General features: G+C 31.3%; 1 protein-coding gene across 1 annotated transcript; it reads left to right on the top strand.

Annotated features, from left to right (window-relative positions):
- Positions 1-3,756: 3,756 nt before the first annotated feature.
- On the top strand, positions 3,757-15,854 carry LOC149183301 (cysteine protease XCP2-like). Its single transcript, XM_089414910.1, has 6 exons — positions 3,757-4,213; positions 4,351-4,583; positions 4,754-4,897; positions 4,996-5,185; positions 15,377-15,519; positions 15,618-15,854. The coding sequence occupies exons 1-6, from the start codon at positions 3,757-3,759 to the stop codon at positions 15,852-15,854; spliced, it is 1,404 nt and encodes a 467-aa protein (XP_089271036.1).
- The last annotated feature ends 457 nt before the right edge of the window (positions 15,855-16,311 follow it).

Raw genomic sequence — 16,311 nt, 5'->3', positions numbered from 1 at the left:
CTAATATTATTCAGTTTGGCTATAGGAGCAAAGGTTTCTTCATAGTCAATTCCCTATTTTTTTGAATAACCCTTTGCTACGAGTCTGGCTTTAAACTTTTCTATACTCCCATCTGCCATAAATCTAGGTTTGTAAATGCATTTTCAACCTATGGGCATTTTTCCTTTAGGCAATTCAACTAGTTCCCAAGTATTATTTCTGATAATAGATTGAAATTCCTCATTCATTGCAGACATCGACTCATGAGATTGACTAGCTTCTTTATAATTTTTGGGTTTTATAACATCTAAAATGTTTGACATTAAAGCATAGTCTTTCAATCTAGCTGGTAGTTGAGTTTTCCTACCTAGTCTCCTCGGTAAGTGACTCACCAAAAATCTTTCTGCTTCAGACCTTAGTGGGGTCGACTTACTGATTACATCACCTTCTTCTTCCCCCCTCTCGTGATGTTGTTGTTTCTGCTGCTACTGTTGCTACATGTTCTCACTGCTTTCTTCCATCAACAATGAAATGTGCCGCTCTTCAAGGCTATTCTCCTTATTTTCTTCCCGAGTCTGCTCATGAAATAACACATCTCGACTTGCAAAAACTTTGTGATTCAAAGGATTAAACAATTTATAATCTTTCAACTCATTGCAGTATCCTACAAAGATGCATTTCGTTCCCTTAGGATCTAAATTTTTCTTATGATCCTTGGGAATATGGGCAAAGGCTTTTGACCCAAAAACCTTTAAATGATTCACTGCATGCTTATATCCATAAATTTCTTCAAAATGAGTTTTAAAATTGAGACATTTAGTTGGAATTCTATTTTTCAAGTATACTCGAGTGTTAATGGCTTCAACCCAAAAACCATTTGATAGACCTTTACATTTACGTATACTTCGCGCGTGCTCCACAAGGGTTTTTTTCTTGTGTTGTGCAACTCCATTCTACTACAGAGTGTGAGGTACTATGAACTGTTGAATAATCGGATTCTTTTTGGACTAATCGGATTTTAGATCCCTCGATATTTAGTTGATTCTAACTAGGTGAAAAATTACGAGCTACAAAAAGCACAATCTCACAACATACCAGAACCTTTAAAATAATCACTGATGTGTTTGATCTTCCACCAATCCACCTAGTCTCGCTCTGATCTCGTCGATCTCCCACCGATCTACCACGATCTTTGTGTCTGCAACTCAGATCTGCGACCAAATTGGCAAAATCTTAAGATCAAAACCATAAAAAAGCATGCCATCACTCTTTCTGGATGAAAAAATGCAATTTATGGGGGTGATGAAGAAACTCACTCTAAGTAAAGGTCATATCATCGTGGGTTTGACCTTCGTACTACATTGATCATTACTTATGTTAGTTTGAAAAACACCATGACTTCTTTGTGCTCAACGAGAGGTATGCTGAGACCTGTGAGAAAGATAAACTTCTTATGTGCGTAAGGTATGTCACTCCTCACCACCTGGACCGAGAAATTGTGAGCACTGAGGCTCCTGTGTTGCCAATGGGGCATTGTAGCCACTACAGCTCTAATGTAGCCAATAAGGCTTTTCAAGTAAATCGGGATCACCATGTGAGAAAACCTCGAAAGAAAAGAAATGAATTAAATGAACCAACAGCTGAGAGGTGAGAAAATTGCACCTCGAGATTGCACAAACTCGAGCATATACTCTCATATTCAATTAGTCAAAGATGAGACAATAAATACATCTCAAAACAATAGGGAGGTGATAACAAACTCCTATAACCTAGGAACTAATCCTAACTTAAGGAGTTACATTACAACCATGTAACCATTTCTCCATTAGTACAATATAATACTAATTATTTTCAACTTTACCATAATTAAATGGTTTTAATAAATACAAAGAATGTGAGAATTTAAATCCTCCTTGCAGTGAATTTCTTTCTAGTTCAAGCCTATAGTAGTCTTCGCCGAGGGTACTCCATCAATCTCCATGTATGTGGGATATAGTTGTGCTCTATTGGTTAGTTTCCCCTCGTCTCAAGCTTAATTTCTCACAGATTTGGGTTATGCATGATTCAATCATCCTTCAACATGTGTCAATCTCTTGGGTGCCCTTTTTCTCATATTTGTTGATGAGAGAATACTTTTCCAAATTAATCATGTTCCTTTTGAGATTTTCTAACCTCATCAAATAAATTCACTCATAAATTAAATTCAAATTCACCATCAAATAAATTCAGCAAACTTCAAATTTAATAAATTATCTTTTATTTACTAGTGTATAAACTTTTGTCTATATACATGATAGAATTCAATATCGTGGAACCTGATTTTCTTTTAATATAAATTTAGAATAATTTCATAAAATTATCATGTTAGTGATAAGCTTGAGATTTGCTAATCTCACCAAATAAATTCGCCCATAAATTAAATTGAGTTATCTTCAAATTTAATAAATCTCCTTAGTGAAATTGACTCACTTAGAAACTTTTATATATTTGTATAGTAGAGATATAGCAAAACAACACTATTTGTACAATTTATTCATGTTTTACTTATTGACCATGCATCACATATGTGATTGTGTCTTTATTATTATGTTTCTTTTCAAAATGTGTGTTCTAATTATCTCAACTCATTATGTATATATATAATTGAATTATTTCTTAATTTTGCAATAATGTGATGGTTCATATATAAACTTACTTGCATACTCTATTCATTTTATATATATATATATATAAAATAAAAAATAAAAAACTTATAAACTTATAATTAAATATTATTATTAATTAAACTTCTGGTTGACTTTTCTTTCATTAATTAATTTGATTAAAATATAAAATTACAAACTTAATTAAATATTTTTATTTATATTAAATCTCATTTAGGGAAAAAGTCCCAACATAGTCATTGAGTTATTAAATGGAGATATGTAATTTGACCAACAACGAGGGATGGAGATATGTAATTTGATCAGCAATGCCGTGTAATGCTGTCACTGCATTACACGCCACTAATGATGTCATCGTAGTCACTATATAACGAGATCCTCTTCTGTGGTTACTATCTCGACCAGTTATTGTTTATTCTTTATGGGTTCTACGGCTAGATTCGTTGACTTATTAGATGGAGATATATAAACTTATATGTATACTCTATTCAGGTTGATATTTATATATTTTTCTAACATATTTTTTTTATTTTTTTTTCTTCATTACATATAAATTATTAAAATAAAAAAAACTTATAATTGACTTTTATTTTATTAATTAATTTCATTAAAATACAAGATTCATTATTGGTAAAACGTGTAGTTTACTTCTCTTTCATTCATTAATTTGATTAAAATATAAAATTACTAATTTAATTAAATATTTTTATCTATATTAGAATGTCATTTAGAGAAAAAAAATTCTCACCACAAATAATATTTCACTGGATTACACACCATTAACATGTTATTGGATTAAAATGTAAGATTCCAAACTTAATTAATTTGATTAAAATGTAAGATTCCAAATTTAATTAAGTATTTTTATCTATATTAAAATTTCATTTAGAAAAAGAATCCCAACATAGTCATTGACTTATTAGATGGAGATATGTAATTTTAACAAATAATATTTCAGGCCACTAATGATGTCATTGGATTACACTCCACTAATGATGTCATTGGATTACACTCCGTCCTAGTTACTATATATATAACGACATCCTCTTCCACTTTATCTCCACCAATTCACATTATTTGTGGGCATACTTGTGTGAATTATTGTTGTTTACTAATGGCAAGGGCTGTCCTGTTTCTGTTTCTGGTGCTGGCAGCCTTGTGGGCTTTATCAGTGAATGCAACCCGCAAGTCTCCTGGATTTACAGACAAAGACCTCGAGTCTGAAGAAAGTCTGCGACTCCTTTATCATAACTGGCTGCCTCGGCAACGCTCCCCGAGAAATGCATCTGATGAACGATTCGAAATATTTAAGAGCAATGTGAAATTCATGGACTCTGTAAATAAAAAGAATCTAACGTACACACTTGGATTGAATCAGTTTGCGGATCTGAGTCACGAAGAATTCAGAGCAATGTACTTGAAACCGATGAACGTGCAAGAGATGGAGAAACTCAAGAGAAGGGGACTGAAGAATGTATCATTCACGTCCCAGAACTCGAACACCTTGCCAAGGTCTTTTGATTGGAGGAGTAGGGGAGCGGTATCCAGTGTGAAGCATCAAGGCACCTGCGGTATGTATTATGAGAGAAATAATTTCAATTTCGAATGGTAACTAAGGAACATAATTTCAATTTCGAAATAATTTCAATTTCGACTTCGATTTTTTCCCTGCTGTCTCGTGCATACTGTTTATTTTTTGGCCTTGCAGGTGCTTGTTGGGCATTTTACTGTGCAGGCGCTATAGAGGGCATCCACTTTATCAGAACAGGCAATTTGTTTAGCCTATCAGCTCAGCAATCGCTTGATTGCAATCCCTACGGCTATACTTGCGATTCCGCAGGGAATCCTGGCGATATATTGCAATATATAACCAACACAGGATTGGTCAGTGAAGATCGGTATCCCTATCGGGGTTATCGGGGAGAGTGCCGATTGCCAGAGGTAAAATAACAAGGTTTAATGATTAGTACTAAGATGGATTTGTGAAAAAAAAAATAGTTAGATATTGTTAAATATTAATATTTATAATAATAATAAAATTAGATATCATTAAATAATAATAATAATAATAAAGAAGTTAGATATCATTGTGTTGTTTTGTTTTGATATAGGTTGTAAATCCAGACGTAACTATTGATACCTTTAGGCCTCTGGACCCCGATGAGGATGAAGCATTTCTCAAAGAAGCTGTAACTTTCCAACCTATAATTGTACCGATTCTAGCAAACAGTCGGGAGATTTATATGTATAACGGGGTAAGTGGTTACCATTTTTTACATTGTTGTTGAGAATTAATAAATAAGATATAAATAATTTAGCAAGTGTAATTAATCAAATTTTGTTTGTTAAGCAGGGAATATTTAGTGGTCCATGTGGACAGGGAGAACTTGACCATGGAGCTGTACTGGTTGGATATGGCAACCCAATTAGGGGAGCAAATAAGGGAATTAAGTTCTGGAGACTCAAGAACTCTTGGGGAGTAGGTTGGGGAGAAAGAGGATACATTAGACTCTTAAGAGACGTTGAAGCACCAGAGGGGACGTGTTCTGTTGCATTTTTACCCATAGTCCCAATAATATATGAAGAATTGTAGCAATTGCCATGACAAAAGTTTGGAACATTAAAAATAAGATACAATAGTATGAATATTTACAGTTTATTTTATTAAATATAGCTTATTTTATAGAAGTTTAATAGGTAAAACATATTATTAATTTATTTTGAAAATTTTTAATGCTTAGAATACATTGTTGTATTGCATTATTATTGGTAATGCATTAAAATAGTTTTTATTAGAAAATCTCTTGTGTTTTTTGTAAAATGTATATGAGTGTGAAAAGAATGAAATGATAAAAACATTTATATTACTTCTAAATTTTAAATTTAGAGTTATTTTAATATATATATATATATATATATATATATATATATATATATATATATATATATATATATATATATATATATTTGATAGAGTGTGTTTAGAGGAGACTATGTGGAGCAAGTGGAGCCCCCCACCTTCAAGAATGAATTACATTAGATGGAGGGGGTGGGGTGGCCACCCCTATACATGGAGATGCATGGAGTTTTATTTCTAGTATATTTCTTAGCTTTATGTTGCATGGTGCCTCTAATAGCAAGTGATGGCCATCTTATGATTGTTGTTAGTCTTTTGTGTTATAATTATGCTGTAGAAATTCTAGCTATGTTGCAATTATTACATTTTTTGCAGTTTTCGACAAATTGCTCTATAGGGAGATGGTAAAAAATATCTGGTTTCCCAATGGGCAGATTGAGACCTTCTGCCATAAAATTGTTGAGAGTGGATGGATGAATGATGTACTAGAAATTTCTATTTTGTGAGGTAATACTATATAAGCTTACAAAAAAAATACTTGTACATTTCATTTATGTATTTTTCCTTTTTTTTTATTTTAGTTTCATTTCGTTTTAATAAATATACATTTTTTCCCCAATGGGGTGAGAAAGGACTTATATTTTTCTCCAATGGCAGTCAGACACAAGGAATGTGGTTGACTCCGTGGTTTTCCCACTACCAAGGGTGTGGGAAAAATTAAGTAAAGAGGGTAGTTCCACATGAATACAAAGATGGAGAAGCACAAAAGCCTCTGAGTGAAGAGTGGGCTATTCAAGTACCAGACTTAGAAGCACTTGCGAAGGTCTATTGGTTGATTGGAGGAGAAAGGGACGATGCTAACCGGGTATGTATGATGTGAGAAATAATTGTAATTTCAGACCAAAATATAACTAAATACAACCTTTAGGTAAATGATGGTAGATATCACTAGATACAACCTTTAGGTAAAGGAGAAGGATTTCTAGCTCATGGATGGTCTTCTTGATACACAATATTCTTTTATGCTATAGCTAATATATTGTTTATGTTTTGGTCTTGCAGGAAATTGTTGGGAATTTTCATGTGTAGTTTTTGTAGAGGGCATCCACTATATCTAAACAAGGAATTTGGTTACCCTATCAATTTAGCAATTTCTAGAGTGCAATATAACAAACTATGGTTGTCTGGTAGGGTATGTTAGCACTACCCTCAATATATTTAATGATTAATAATGAGATGGAAGTTTATATTTCATTTATGTGTTTTTTCCTATTCTATTTTACTTTCAATTTATTTTTAAAAAATTATAATTTTCCCCCAATTATTTTAAAGAAATACTACCAAGCTTTTCCTCTCATTAGCAAATCAAAGTGGGTTGCACATTGAAAGGTACAATGTCTTTGCAATTCTTGCACATGTGAAATAATGTGACCAAATAAACCAAAAGTTTTTTACTGAGAGAATGGACACACATATGGCACAATTAAAAGCCATATCCCATAAATAACATGTCTAATGTTCAATTTTTTGTAACATGATTAAGATATTCTAGTGATGTTGTCACTTTTAAGATTCTTAAAGTTTTGGAAAAAACATTCCATAGGCTTGTGGTAAAAAACATATGGTTCACTATTGAGTAGTTTAAGGCCATCTAGCATAAAATATGTTGAGAGTGGATAGATTAATAATGTATTGGTTTGTATAATTTTATGAGGTAATATAATTAAATCAACTTCAAAAAAAGGTTTATATATATATATATTATTTACAGTGTTATGAAAAATAACCTTTTATTTTTTAATTAAAAAAAAAGTTTAAAACATTAAAATTTTATTTTTAATGTTTATTTTGTTTTCTTTTTAATATAAGTATATACAAAGATCTCATCAAGAGGAAGAAGAGGTCACATATTAATAAGAGGAAAGACAATCTTCTGCACCTTTCTAAATTTGCGCCGAGAAAGTTTTGGTGGAATGTGATTCTTTGTAAAACTAAAGATAATCATTCTATCCCCTTAGAAATTTTGGATAACTATCTTAATAGGTTGTATGACTCCTAACACTATGGGCACCATCTTCAACATTTCTATTAAGGAATATATATTTTCTCTCGAAGACGTTGATTTTAGGATTAATAATCTGGCTAACAGGAAAGTTAAAGATATTGAAGGATACCAAGTTGAGGTATTTAAAATTCGAAGACCTATCCTCATTCATGATCTCCACAAGCTTCTCAATTTGGTTGTAAAACATGGCTTCCCTAAGCTTTGGACGCAAAGCCTTCTTGTGCCTATCTTTAAAAGTGGGGACAAAAGCATTCCCTCTAACTACAAGACCATTATGATTAGCAACAGCCTAGCCAACCTTTATGGGCTCATTTTAGAAAACAAGCTTAGCCTTTGGCTTGAGAACTAGGGTAAAAGGGCTAAAGGGAAAGCTAGTTTTAGGAGACAACACTGACTATCGACCCCCTTGTCACTCTAAGGATCATTGCAGAGGAATGTCGCAATAGTAAAACTGATCTCTTCTAGTGTTTTGTGGAATTTATAAAATATTTTGACCAGATAAGCTCTATGAGAGGCTTGAAGAGATCATGGTTCCTCGGGAACTCAGGATTGTTGTGATCTGCCTCGATTGTCTTTTCCAATCTGAGGACCAATAAAGGGTGTTCTAAAGATATTACGTGCATTATCAGGGTTAAGCAAGTGCGTCGCCTATCCCCTACACCTTTTGGTATTTACATCAATAAGCTAGAGGAGTGTCTCGAGACTGCGATTCACAAAGGCAACAAGCTCGTTGGAATAATCATTACTCTTTTCCTTTATGCTGATGATATTGTTCTTCTTGCAAAAATCCATGATGATCTAGATGAGAAACTTAAGAGTCTTCATGTCTACTGCTCCAAGATGGATATGGTAGTTAATACCGACAAGAGTAAAGTGATGATCATTAAATCAAAAAATATCACCGAGGGTAGTTTCATCTATGATAACTATTGACTAGAGTAGGTTTGTTCTAATAAATATTTGGAAATTGACTTTCCTCATCGGCTCAACTCGAATTATAGCATGAGGAAAATAATTATTAGAGGTTGGAAAGTTTATTATGAGCTTGAAAACAATTTTAAGTTGCTTGATATTTACATTTGGAGTAAAGAAAGGTTCCTCTTTGAGACTCTCATCACCCCTATTGTCTTATAAAAATGTGAGGTTTGGGGTTGTAGTACATCTAGAGAGTCCTGGAGAAAGATTGAGATGATCCAAAATAAATTAATAATCTATAACCTCAAGATCAAGGGAAATACTTCCTATCCTATCCTCTTCATTGAAGAGGGCCTGTCCCCCATTGGAAGTATGTCTATGTTTATATATTTGATGTATAAGAAGGAGCTTTAAAACATGGAATCTAAGAGGCTCCCCAAAATTTGTTCTAACATTAGTCAAACCCCCCAGTTGTGCCTCAAGCGTGGGTGGCATAAGGATGCCCAGTCTTGGCTCAACCTTTGGGGGATAAGGAGGAGATCATCATGGGAAGAAACGATAATATCAAAGATACTATTACCTCCAATTTTAATAACAATATGTGGGATGGTAAGGAGTTGGAGGGTAAAAAGAAGCTAATAGACTATACGAAGGTGATAAACCCCACCCTTGATAACTAGAATTATCTCTCTATGTTAACCAACACTAAGAAGAAAATGAACATTGATAGGAGAAGAACTAATTCTCATGAGCTTCGAAGTAAGAACACGTTGTGGTCTAATCCCAAGACTTCCTCTCATAATAGAATCTATGAGATTTGTGATACTAAGGAGGTGGAAGATGAAAAACACTTCCTTTTAGACTCTGAGGTTCTTGTTCACATTCGCTCTCAATTCCCTATCATCAACCACACCTCCAATCTTCTTGACATATTAAGGAATCTTAACTACAATAATCTTGGACCACTTCTTTCCCTTCTCCTTGATCAATGAAATAAGATTTTGAAGAATGACAATTAGAATCTCTTTTTTTTCCTTGAGGACTCATAGAGCACATTATTCTTAGCAGGCATTAATCATCATCGTCATCATTATTTGTGATAATTATTATAATTTTCTCATTAATCAATATTATTAATTGTTATTAATCAATATGTACTAAATTATTATCATTGAATTAAATTTCTAATAATATCAAACAAAGTTATTAATTTTTTTTTTGTAGGTATGCACCCACAGGGGAATTGAACCAGTGACCTATCGCAAGGAGTGCCTTAACAGTGCACACATTCACCGTCAATCCAAAGCCTTGTGGGCAAACAAAGGTATTATTAAGTTTCAATTACAAAATTCTTTTTTTGCTAATTGCACTAAGAGATGATTTATAGCCTAGTATGAAGAAGATGTTGTCACATAAAATTACATTTAAAAATACTAAAATTAAATTAAAAAATAAATAATAATAGAAATAATAATAATAAAATCAAATAAACTCTTTATTTTCCACGTTAATTTCACATCAACTTTATATAGTTAGATAAAGTAATTAATATTTCAAAAAAGTAAGCTAGTGTATAATTACTTTCTACTTTTTAGTACAAGTGATATGTGTTAGTTGACAAATAAATAATAGTATTGTGCCTAGAGGGGCTCTACAATCACATATAGGGGGAGATGTCGAGTCATAAATGTTTGTAAACATAAACATGTATGTTAGCTCAGTCAAAAAATTTAAAACACACACACACACACACACATATATATATCGTGCCTATCAATCTCAATACAACGATTCTTTTGATCATCAAAATTTCTGAGAAAAATCAAAGAATCAAAGAAGTAAAATATAATGGAAGTTTCAAATTAATTTGTATCCTAGCTTCTTCTTTAAAAGAGAAAAGAAACAAACAAAACCATCGATATATCATCATCATTATCACTCCGCCAAATAGGAAGAAGGATACATGAATCCCACTATTAAACACCTCTACAAAAAACTTACATTTTATTTTACCTTAGCTCACCGCATATAATTTTTTCTACAATCCTTCATTTTATTTAATTGATTATATGAATTAATAATATTTTTGAAACACACACACACATATATACACCTTAGTCAAGTTGTTTTCTTTCTTTCAAGCCTACAATTCCATTTCACCCGAGATAATGTTTTTCTACTATCTTTCATTTTACCTCGTGTTTTCTCCAAATTAATAATATATTTCTGGTGCATATGTGGAACTTACAAAGCTCCCAAGATAAATATTCTATATCTCACTCTTTTTAAAAAATATCGGTGATTTTTTAGAAACTTTCAACTTATAAATTTACAATATTAATTACCAATTCAGGAAGGAAACTAATAATCTATTTCAAGTACATGAAAAATGACTCAATTCCCAATAAAGACAAGATTTATAGACTTGTTGCAATTTATGTACAACTGATGCAATTAATTACATAATGGAAAGATATATTGTATATATACTAATATGATTTTTGTAAATGATAATAATATATGTTGGTAGGTATTGTTTTCTTCAATGTGATTTCTTATATATATATATATATATATATATATATATATATATATATCTATATATATATATATATATATATATATATATTATCATGGGGTTATTTTTTATTTGATAATTTATATGGTAATTTTATAGCTATATTATGTAAATATCACAATGCAAATATATATTTAGATATGCAAGACATTAATATTTGAACATACATCTATATATATATATATATATATATATATATAATATAAATTTAAGATACAAAATTTAATTACTCTAGAATTATCTTTTCTAAGAAGGGTTTGATTTTAATTTTTTGTTTAAAATTGGTTATATTAAGAGGCGTTTACAATTTAGTATAGGGAGATGTTTATGTTCAATCGTTAGATTTAAATGCGGATCTATCAAGTACCAAGAGGGATCAAATCTCTCGAGGTACAAACCTTTACTCAAATGTTGTCCTCAAAAAATAGGTTTCCACTTCGAGAGATTTGATCCTAGGTTTCCACTTGGAGAGATTTGATCCCTCTCGGTTCTTGATAGATCCTTGGTTAAGATGGATCTTGAATTTCAAAATTAATATGGAGTTGACATGTAGTATTTAAAACAAAAATATATTAATTAAAGGATATATATTTTAACCTAAGCCATAAATAAAATACTTCAATGTCTTAACATAGTTTTGTATCAATTTTATATGGATAAAAAATAAAAATTCTTATATTTTTACTTTTTTATATATATAAAGAAAGAAAAAGAGATAGCGTTGATATGTAACATTTAAAAAAATTTATATATATATATATATATATATATATATATATATATATATATATATATATATATATATATATATATATATATTCTAATTTCCAATGTGAAATGGTTGTGTATTTAAAACTATACTAGTAACAAAAAAATGACATTTTAGTGTGGATATTATAGGTCATGAATACAATATTTTAATGAATAAAAATCATAAATTTATTATAATTAAAAGAAAGAAGAAATGCTGTGATTTTTTCTATGCACAAACAATTTTGGAAAAATGAGTGAAAATGGAATGAAGGTTTCAAGGGAGAGGATATGAATGAAATGGATCTACAAGCCAACAAAGTTCACTTTAAAAGAGGAAAGTTAGGTTTTTTTCCTTGAAAGAGTGTTAACCAATCATCAAAAGAGCAACTACATTTTTGGGGGCTTGTCTTTGTAGAACTTACAGCCAAGTTTCTTAAGAGAAAGGACTGAGGAATGTACAAGAGAGAGGCCACCAGGGCCACAAATGAGGCACAATGGGGTCACTAAGTTGCTCAAAGGATGAGCAAAACTTTCAGTGGGGGGTATGATGGCTCTCTAAATTAGACATAAATTAAGGCCCATGCCTCTATATTAGACCTAAATTAAGGCCCATTCGACCATTCTTCAACACATTAAACCACTCTTTTTGCACTAGATAATGTATTTTTAACTTTAATATTTTAAGTAGGAAGGTTTATGGATAATTGCATGTTTATGCCTAATATTATTTATTTTTGTGGAATATTATGAGAATATTGGGTAGATTATGAAGATTTGGAGGAGGAGATAATTTAGGGGCTTGTTCCCTATTACAGGAGGATCAATACTAAATAACAAATCAAAAATATATTATGGAATTATGGAACATATTGTGGAGGTCTAATGATTGAGAAAATCTAGGAATGTGTTCTCTGTCATTTAATGCAGATTCCTAGTATTGGGAACCAAATCCACTAATCAAGGGATTTTGGTGTAGAAAGCTTCCTTCTTTCATGGGGAATAATTATTAATAATTTTTTTTTAAGTATCAATTCAAATTTTCCTCTAGGTGTGGATTTGTATTAGTTTTCTTGTGGAGAGAACTCATATTTTTGCAGCTTCATTGTCATTTCTTGCAGGGATGTAATTGTATTGATGGAAATAATGAAGATTGGTGACATTTTCAGCTTCTAAGTCTTGGTCTCCTTCATAGTACTATGATTTTCCCTAGGCTTGGCCATCCAAAAAGCTTCAAATCCCTTTCGCATCATTTACTTTTCTTCTTTTCACTTCTTATTCACATGCGTCTCTTGTTCTTATCTTTCTTCTATTTTTGTATTTAGTATTAATGATTTCTTGTTGTAGGATTGGGTCAAATGGTTGAATTAAGTTCTTTTGTAGGATCAAAAAAATCATTTCATCATTGGAAAATCTTTGGAATGTCATACTAATCATTTAGCTACTTGGATTAGTTTTCTTATTACCAAATCTAGATTTCTTGGAGTCTTTTGTAGCAAACAACAATAAATTTATGATATTTTTTAGAGCATGCTAACGAGATTCAATCTAATGTATTTCTCTTGCATTAGATCACAAAATAATTCTAGTTAATAACCAAAACTACCCCACTTCATTTTCACTTGATTAGTTTAGGAATTTGATAGATGTACTTGCTCACTAGTTCTTGAATTTCTACATTTTCAACTTGTAATTTTATGTCATTTTTTACCATGGGTTAACCAAGGTATTTTTGAGTGATTCCACTTGCAATGGAGATGTAACATGTAATAATCAATAAAAAAAATTGTTCCATCCAATTTGGATTTTATTTGGTTGGTAATTTGGTGAATTATAACTCCCTATAGCAAATTTGATGTTTCCTGTAGTAGTAGTACAAAAACCCCTGTAGTAGTTTTCCAACATGCATATACTTGCCGAGATTCGCTCAAGAATATGGGTTACTATCCATTAGGGTTGAATAAATATACCTAGTCTCTAAATGAATTATTATGGAAGACCAAATATGACTTCATACTTGCCTCTTTACCGATGCAAAACATTTCAATGATTTGGATTAATGGACAAATTTATGAATTGGATAATACAATGATGATTTTTTTGATTACCACATCCAATGAACTCTGTTAATGGATCTAAATTCTTTGAAATGTGATGGTTGACATTTAGTCCATGATATTTACTTTATGCAATTAGAATAGGTTTCTTTCCTTGTACTTTCTTTCTTGCAATAGGTTATGGTTTCCATTTTAAGCATTTCATTTTCTGCAATTAGTTTAGGATTTGATTTCAGTACATGCACTCTGTTACATCATGTCAAAAAAGGTAGGATGCATTATATGTTGCACATATAGTGTTGCTAGCTCTTAAGTTTGTACGAACTCTAGGTTAATAATTAAATTTGTTAGCCTTGGGAGCTGCAGCATTCTTCTAGCAATACCGAGGTTGATCACTTATGTTTTGTGTTGTCAGAATATTAATGACATCACTAGGCTTCCATTTACCTACTCCTACTTAATAATAATAGCAACATTAGTCATAGTAGTATCTCATAAAACCCTACACTTTACAAAATCATGTCTCTTACAAAACATCTTTTCAAATATACTCAAGATGCATTTCAATTTTCATATGCATCAATGTTTATGAATACTTTAAGAAAGTAAGAAGGTACTGGTCACGTTAACTTTTTTCACTTACATAAAGAATAAGAATACATCCACCATGTTAGGAAAAATATTTATAGGGGGCGAGGGGCTGTGAATCAATATTTTTAATTCACTTTAACTTTAAATTTCATATTCATAATTATGTACATGACCATTATTCTGAAAAGCCTCATGTGTATGTCATTGTTATTCAGACAAACCATGTGTGTACATGCTTTCAGTGAGTTAAACCTACGTATATCCAGATTAATTAACTTCCATAACTTCCATCATATGTTTAACTCAATCATTGCATTATTAATTCATTAACCATTTATGCAGTAAAAACCAGATAAATCACAACACATAAGCAACACATCAACATGTATGGAAAATGAGATTTTAGGTGCAAACTCAATGCGAGAGAAAACCATTGTAATTGTCATGTTTTTTGTCTTTGTTGCTTTTTCCCTCGTGTCTCATGCATACTTTTGATTTTTGGCCCTGCAGATAGTTGTTGGGTACTTTTAACTGCAGGCACTGTAAAGGGCATCCACACTATCAAAACAGGAAATTTTCTTAGCCTATCAGCATAGTAATTGCTTGATTGCAATCCCCAAGGCTATAATTGTGATTCCGAAGGGTTGGCTAGCGTTATCTTCCAATATATAATAGACACCAAAGGGTTGATTAGTGAAGATCGGTATCCCTACACTGAATTTCCATAGGTACAGTAAGAAGGTTTAATGATTAACACTAATATGGATTTGTGCATTAAGATAAAGATAGTTAGATATTGTTAAATAGTAATATTTATAATAATAATCAAGTTAGATATCATTAAATAATAATATTTATAATAATAACATTATTATAATTTTTAAGACAATTAAATCATTGTGTTGTTTTGTTTTGATATAGATGGGGGAAATCGAGATGCATCCATTGATGGATTTGGAGTTGTCCCCCCTAACAATGAAGTAGCTCTCAAATTGGCAGTAACTAAACAACCTATCGCTGTAATTATTGAAGCTGAGAGTGACAAGTTTATATTTTATATGGAGGTAAGTGGTTACCATTCTTTACATTGTTGTTGAGAAGTAATAAATAAGATATAAATAATTTAGCAAGTGTAATTAACCAAAATTTGTTTGTTAAGCAGAAAATACTTACTGGTCCATGTGGGGAAGTAATTGACTATGGACAAGAATTAGTGGCTGACCATGGAGGTGTACTAGTTGCATATGGTAACCCAGCTAATCGAGAAAATAAGGGAATTAAGTTCTATTGGGGAGAAGATTGGGCAGAAGCGGGATACATTAGATTATTAAGAGACGTTCAAGCACCACAAGGGTTGTGTGATATTGCAGCTTATACCTTATTCCCAATAAAATACTGAAGAATTGTAACAATTGCCATGACAAAAATTTGGAACACTAAAAATATGATACAATAGTATGAAAATTTACAATTTATTTTATTAAATATAGCTTATTTTATGGAATTTTAATAGGTAAAACATGTTATTAATTTATTTTGTAAAAGTTTAATGCTTAGAATACATTATTGTATTGCATTATTATTGGTAATGCATTAAAATAGTTTTTATTAGAATATACCTTGCGTTTTTTGTAAAATGTATATGAGTGTGAAAAGAATGAAATGATAAAAAAAATTATATTGCTTCTAAATTTTAAATTTAGAGTTATTTTAAAAAATAAATATATTTTTGATATAGTGTGTTTAGAGGAGACTATGTGGAGCAAGTGGAGCCCCCCACCTTCAAGAATGAATTACATTAGATGGTGGGGGTGGGGTGGCCACCCCTATACATGGAGATGCATGGAGTTTTATTT

This window comes from Pinus tabuliformis, chromosome 3_2, assembly GCF_031772625.1.
Source record: "Pinus tabuliformis cultivar Carrire ecotype Pingquan chromosome 3_2, CPIR1, whole genome shotgun sequence".
Taxonomy (NCBI): domain Eukaryota; kingdom Viridiplantae; phylum Streptophyta; class Pinopsida; order Pinales; family Pinaceae; genus Pinus; species Pinus tabuliformis.
Note: the sequence above shows the minus strand (reverse complement) of the source record. Positions and strands in the feature narration are given on the sequence as shown.

Excerpts from the sequence above, each read along its gene's own strand:
- LOC149183301 (XM_089414910.1), top strand. The coding sequence starts at position 3,757 with ATGGCAAGGGCTGTCCTGTTTCTGTTTCTGGTGCTGGCAGCCTTGTGG. Across the intron at positions 4,214-4,350 it reads GAAGCATCAAGGCACCTGCG|GTGCTTGTTGGGCATTTTAC; the intron begins GTATGTATTATG and ends TTGGCCTTGCAG. Across the intron at positions 4,584-4,753 it reads GAGAGTGCCGATTGCCAGAG|GTTGTAAATCCAGACGTAAC; the intron begins GTAAAATAACAA and ends GTTTTGATATAG.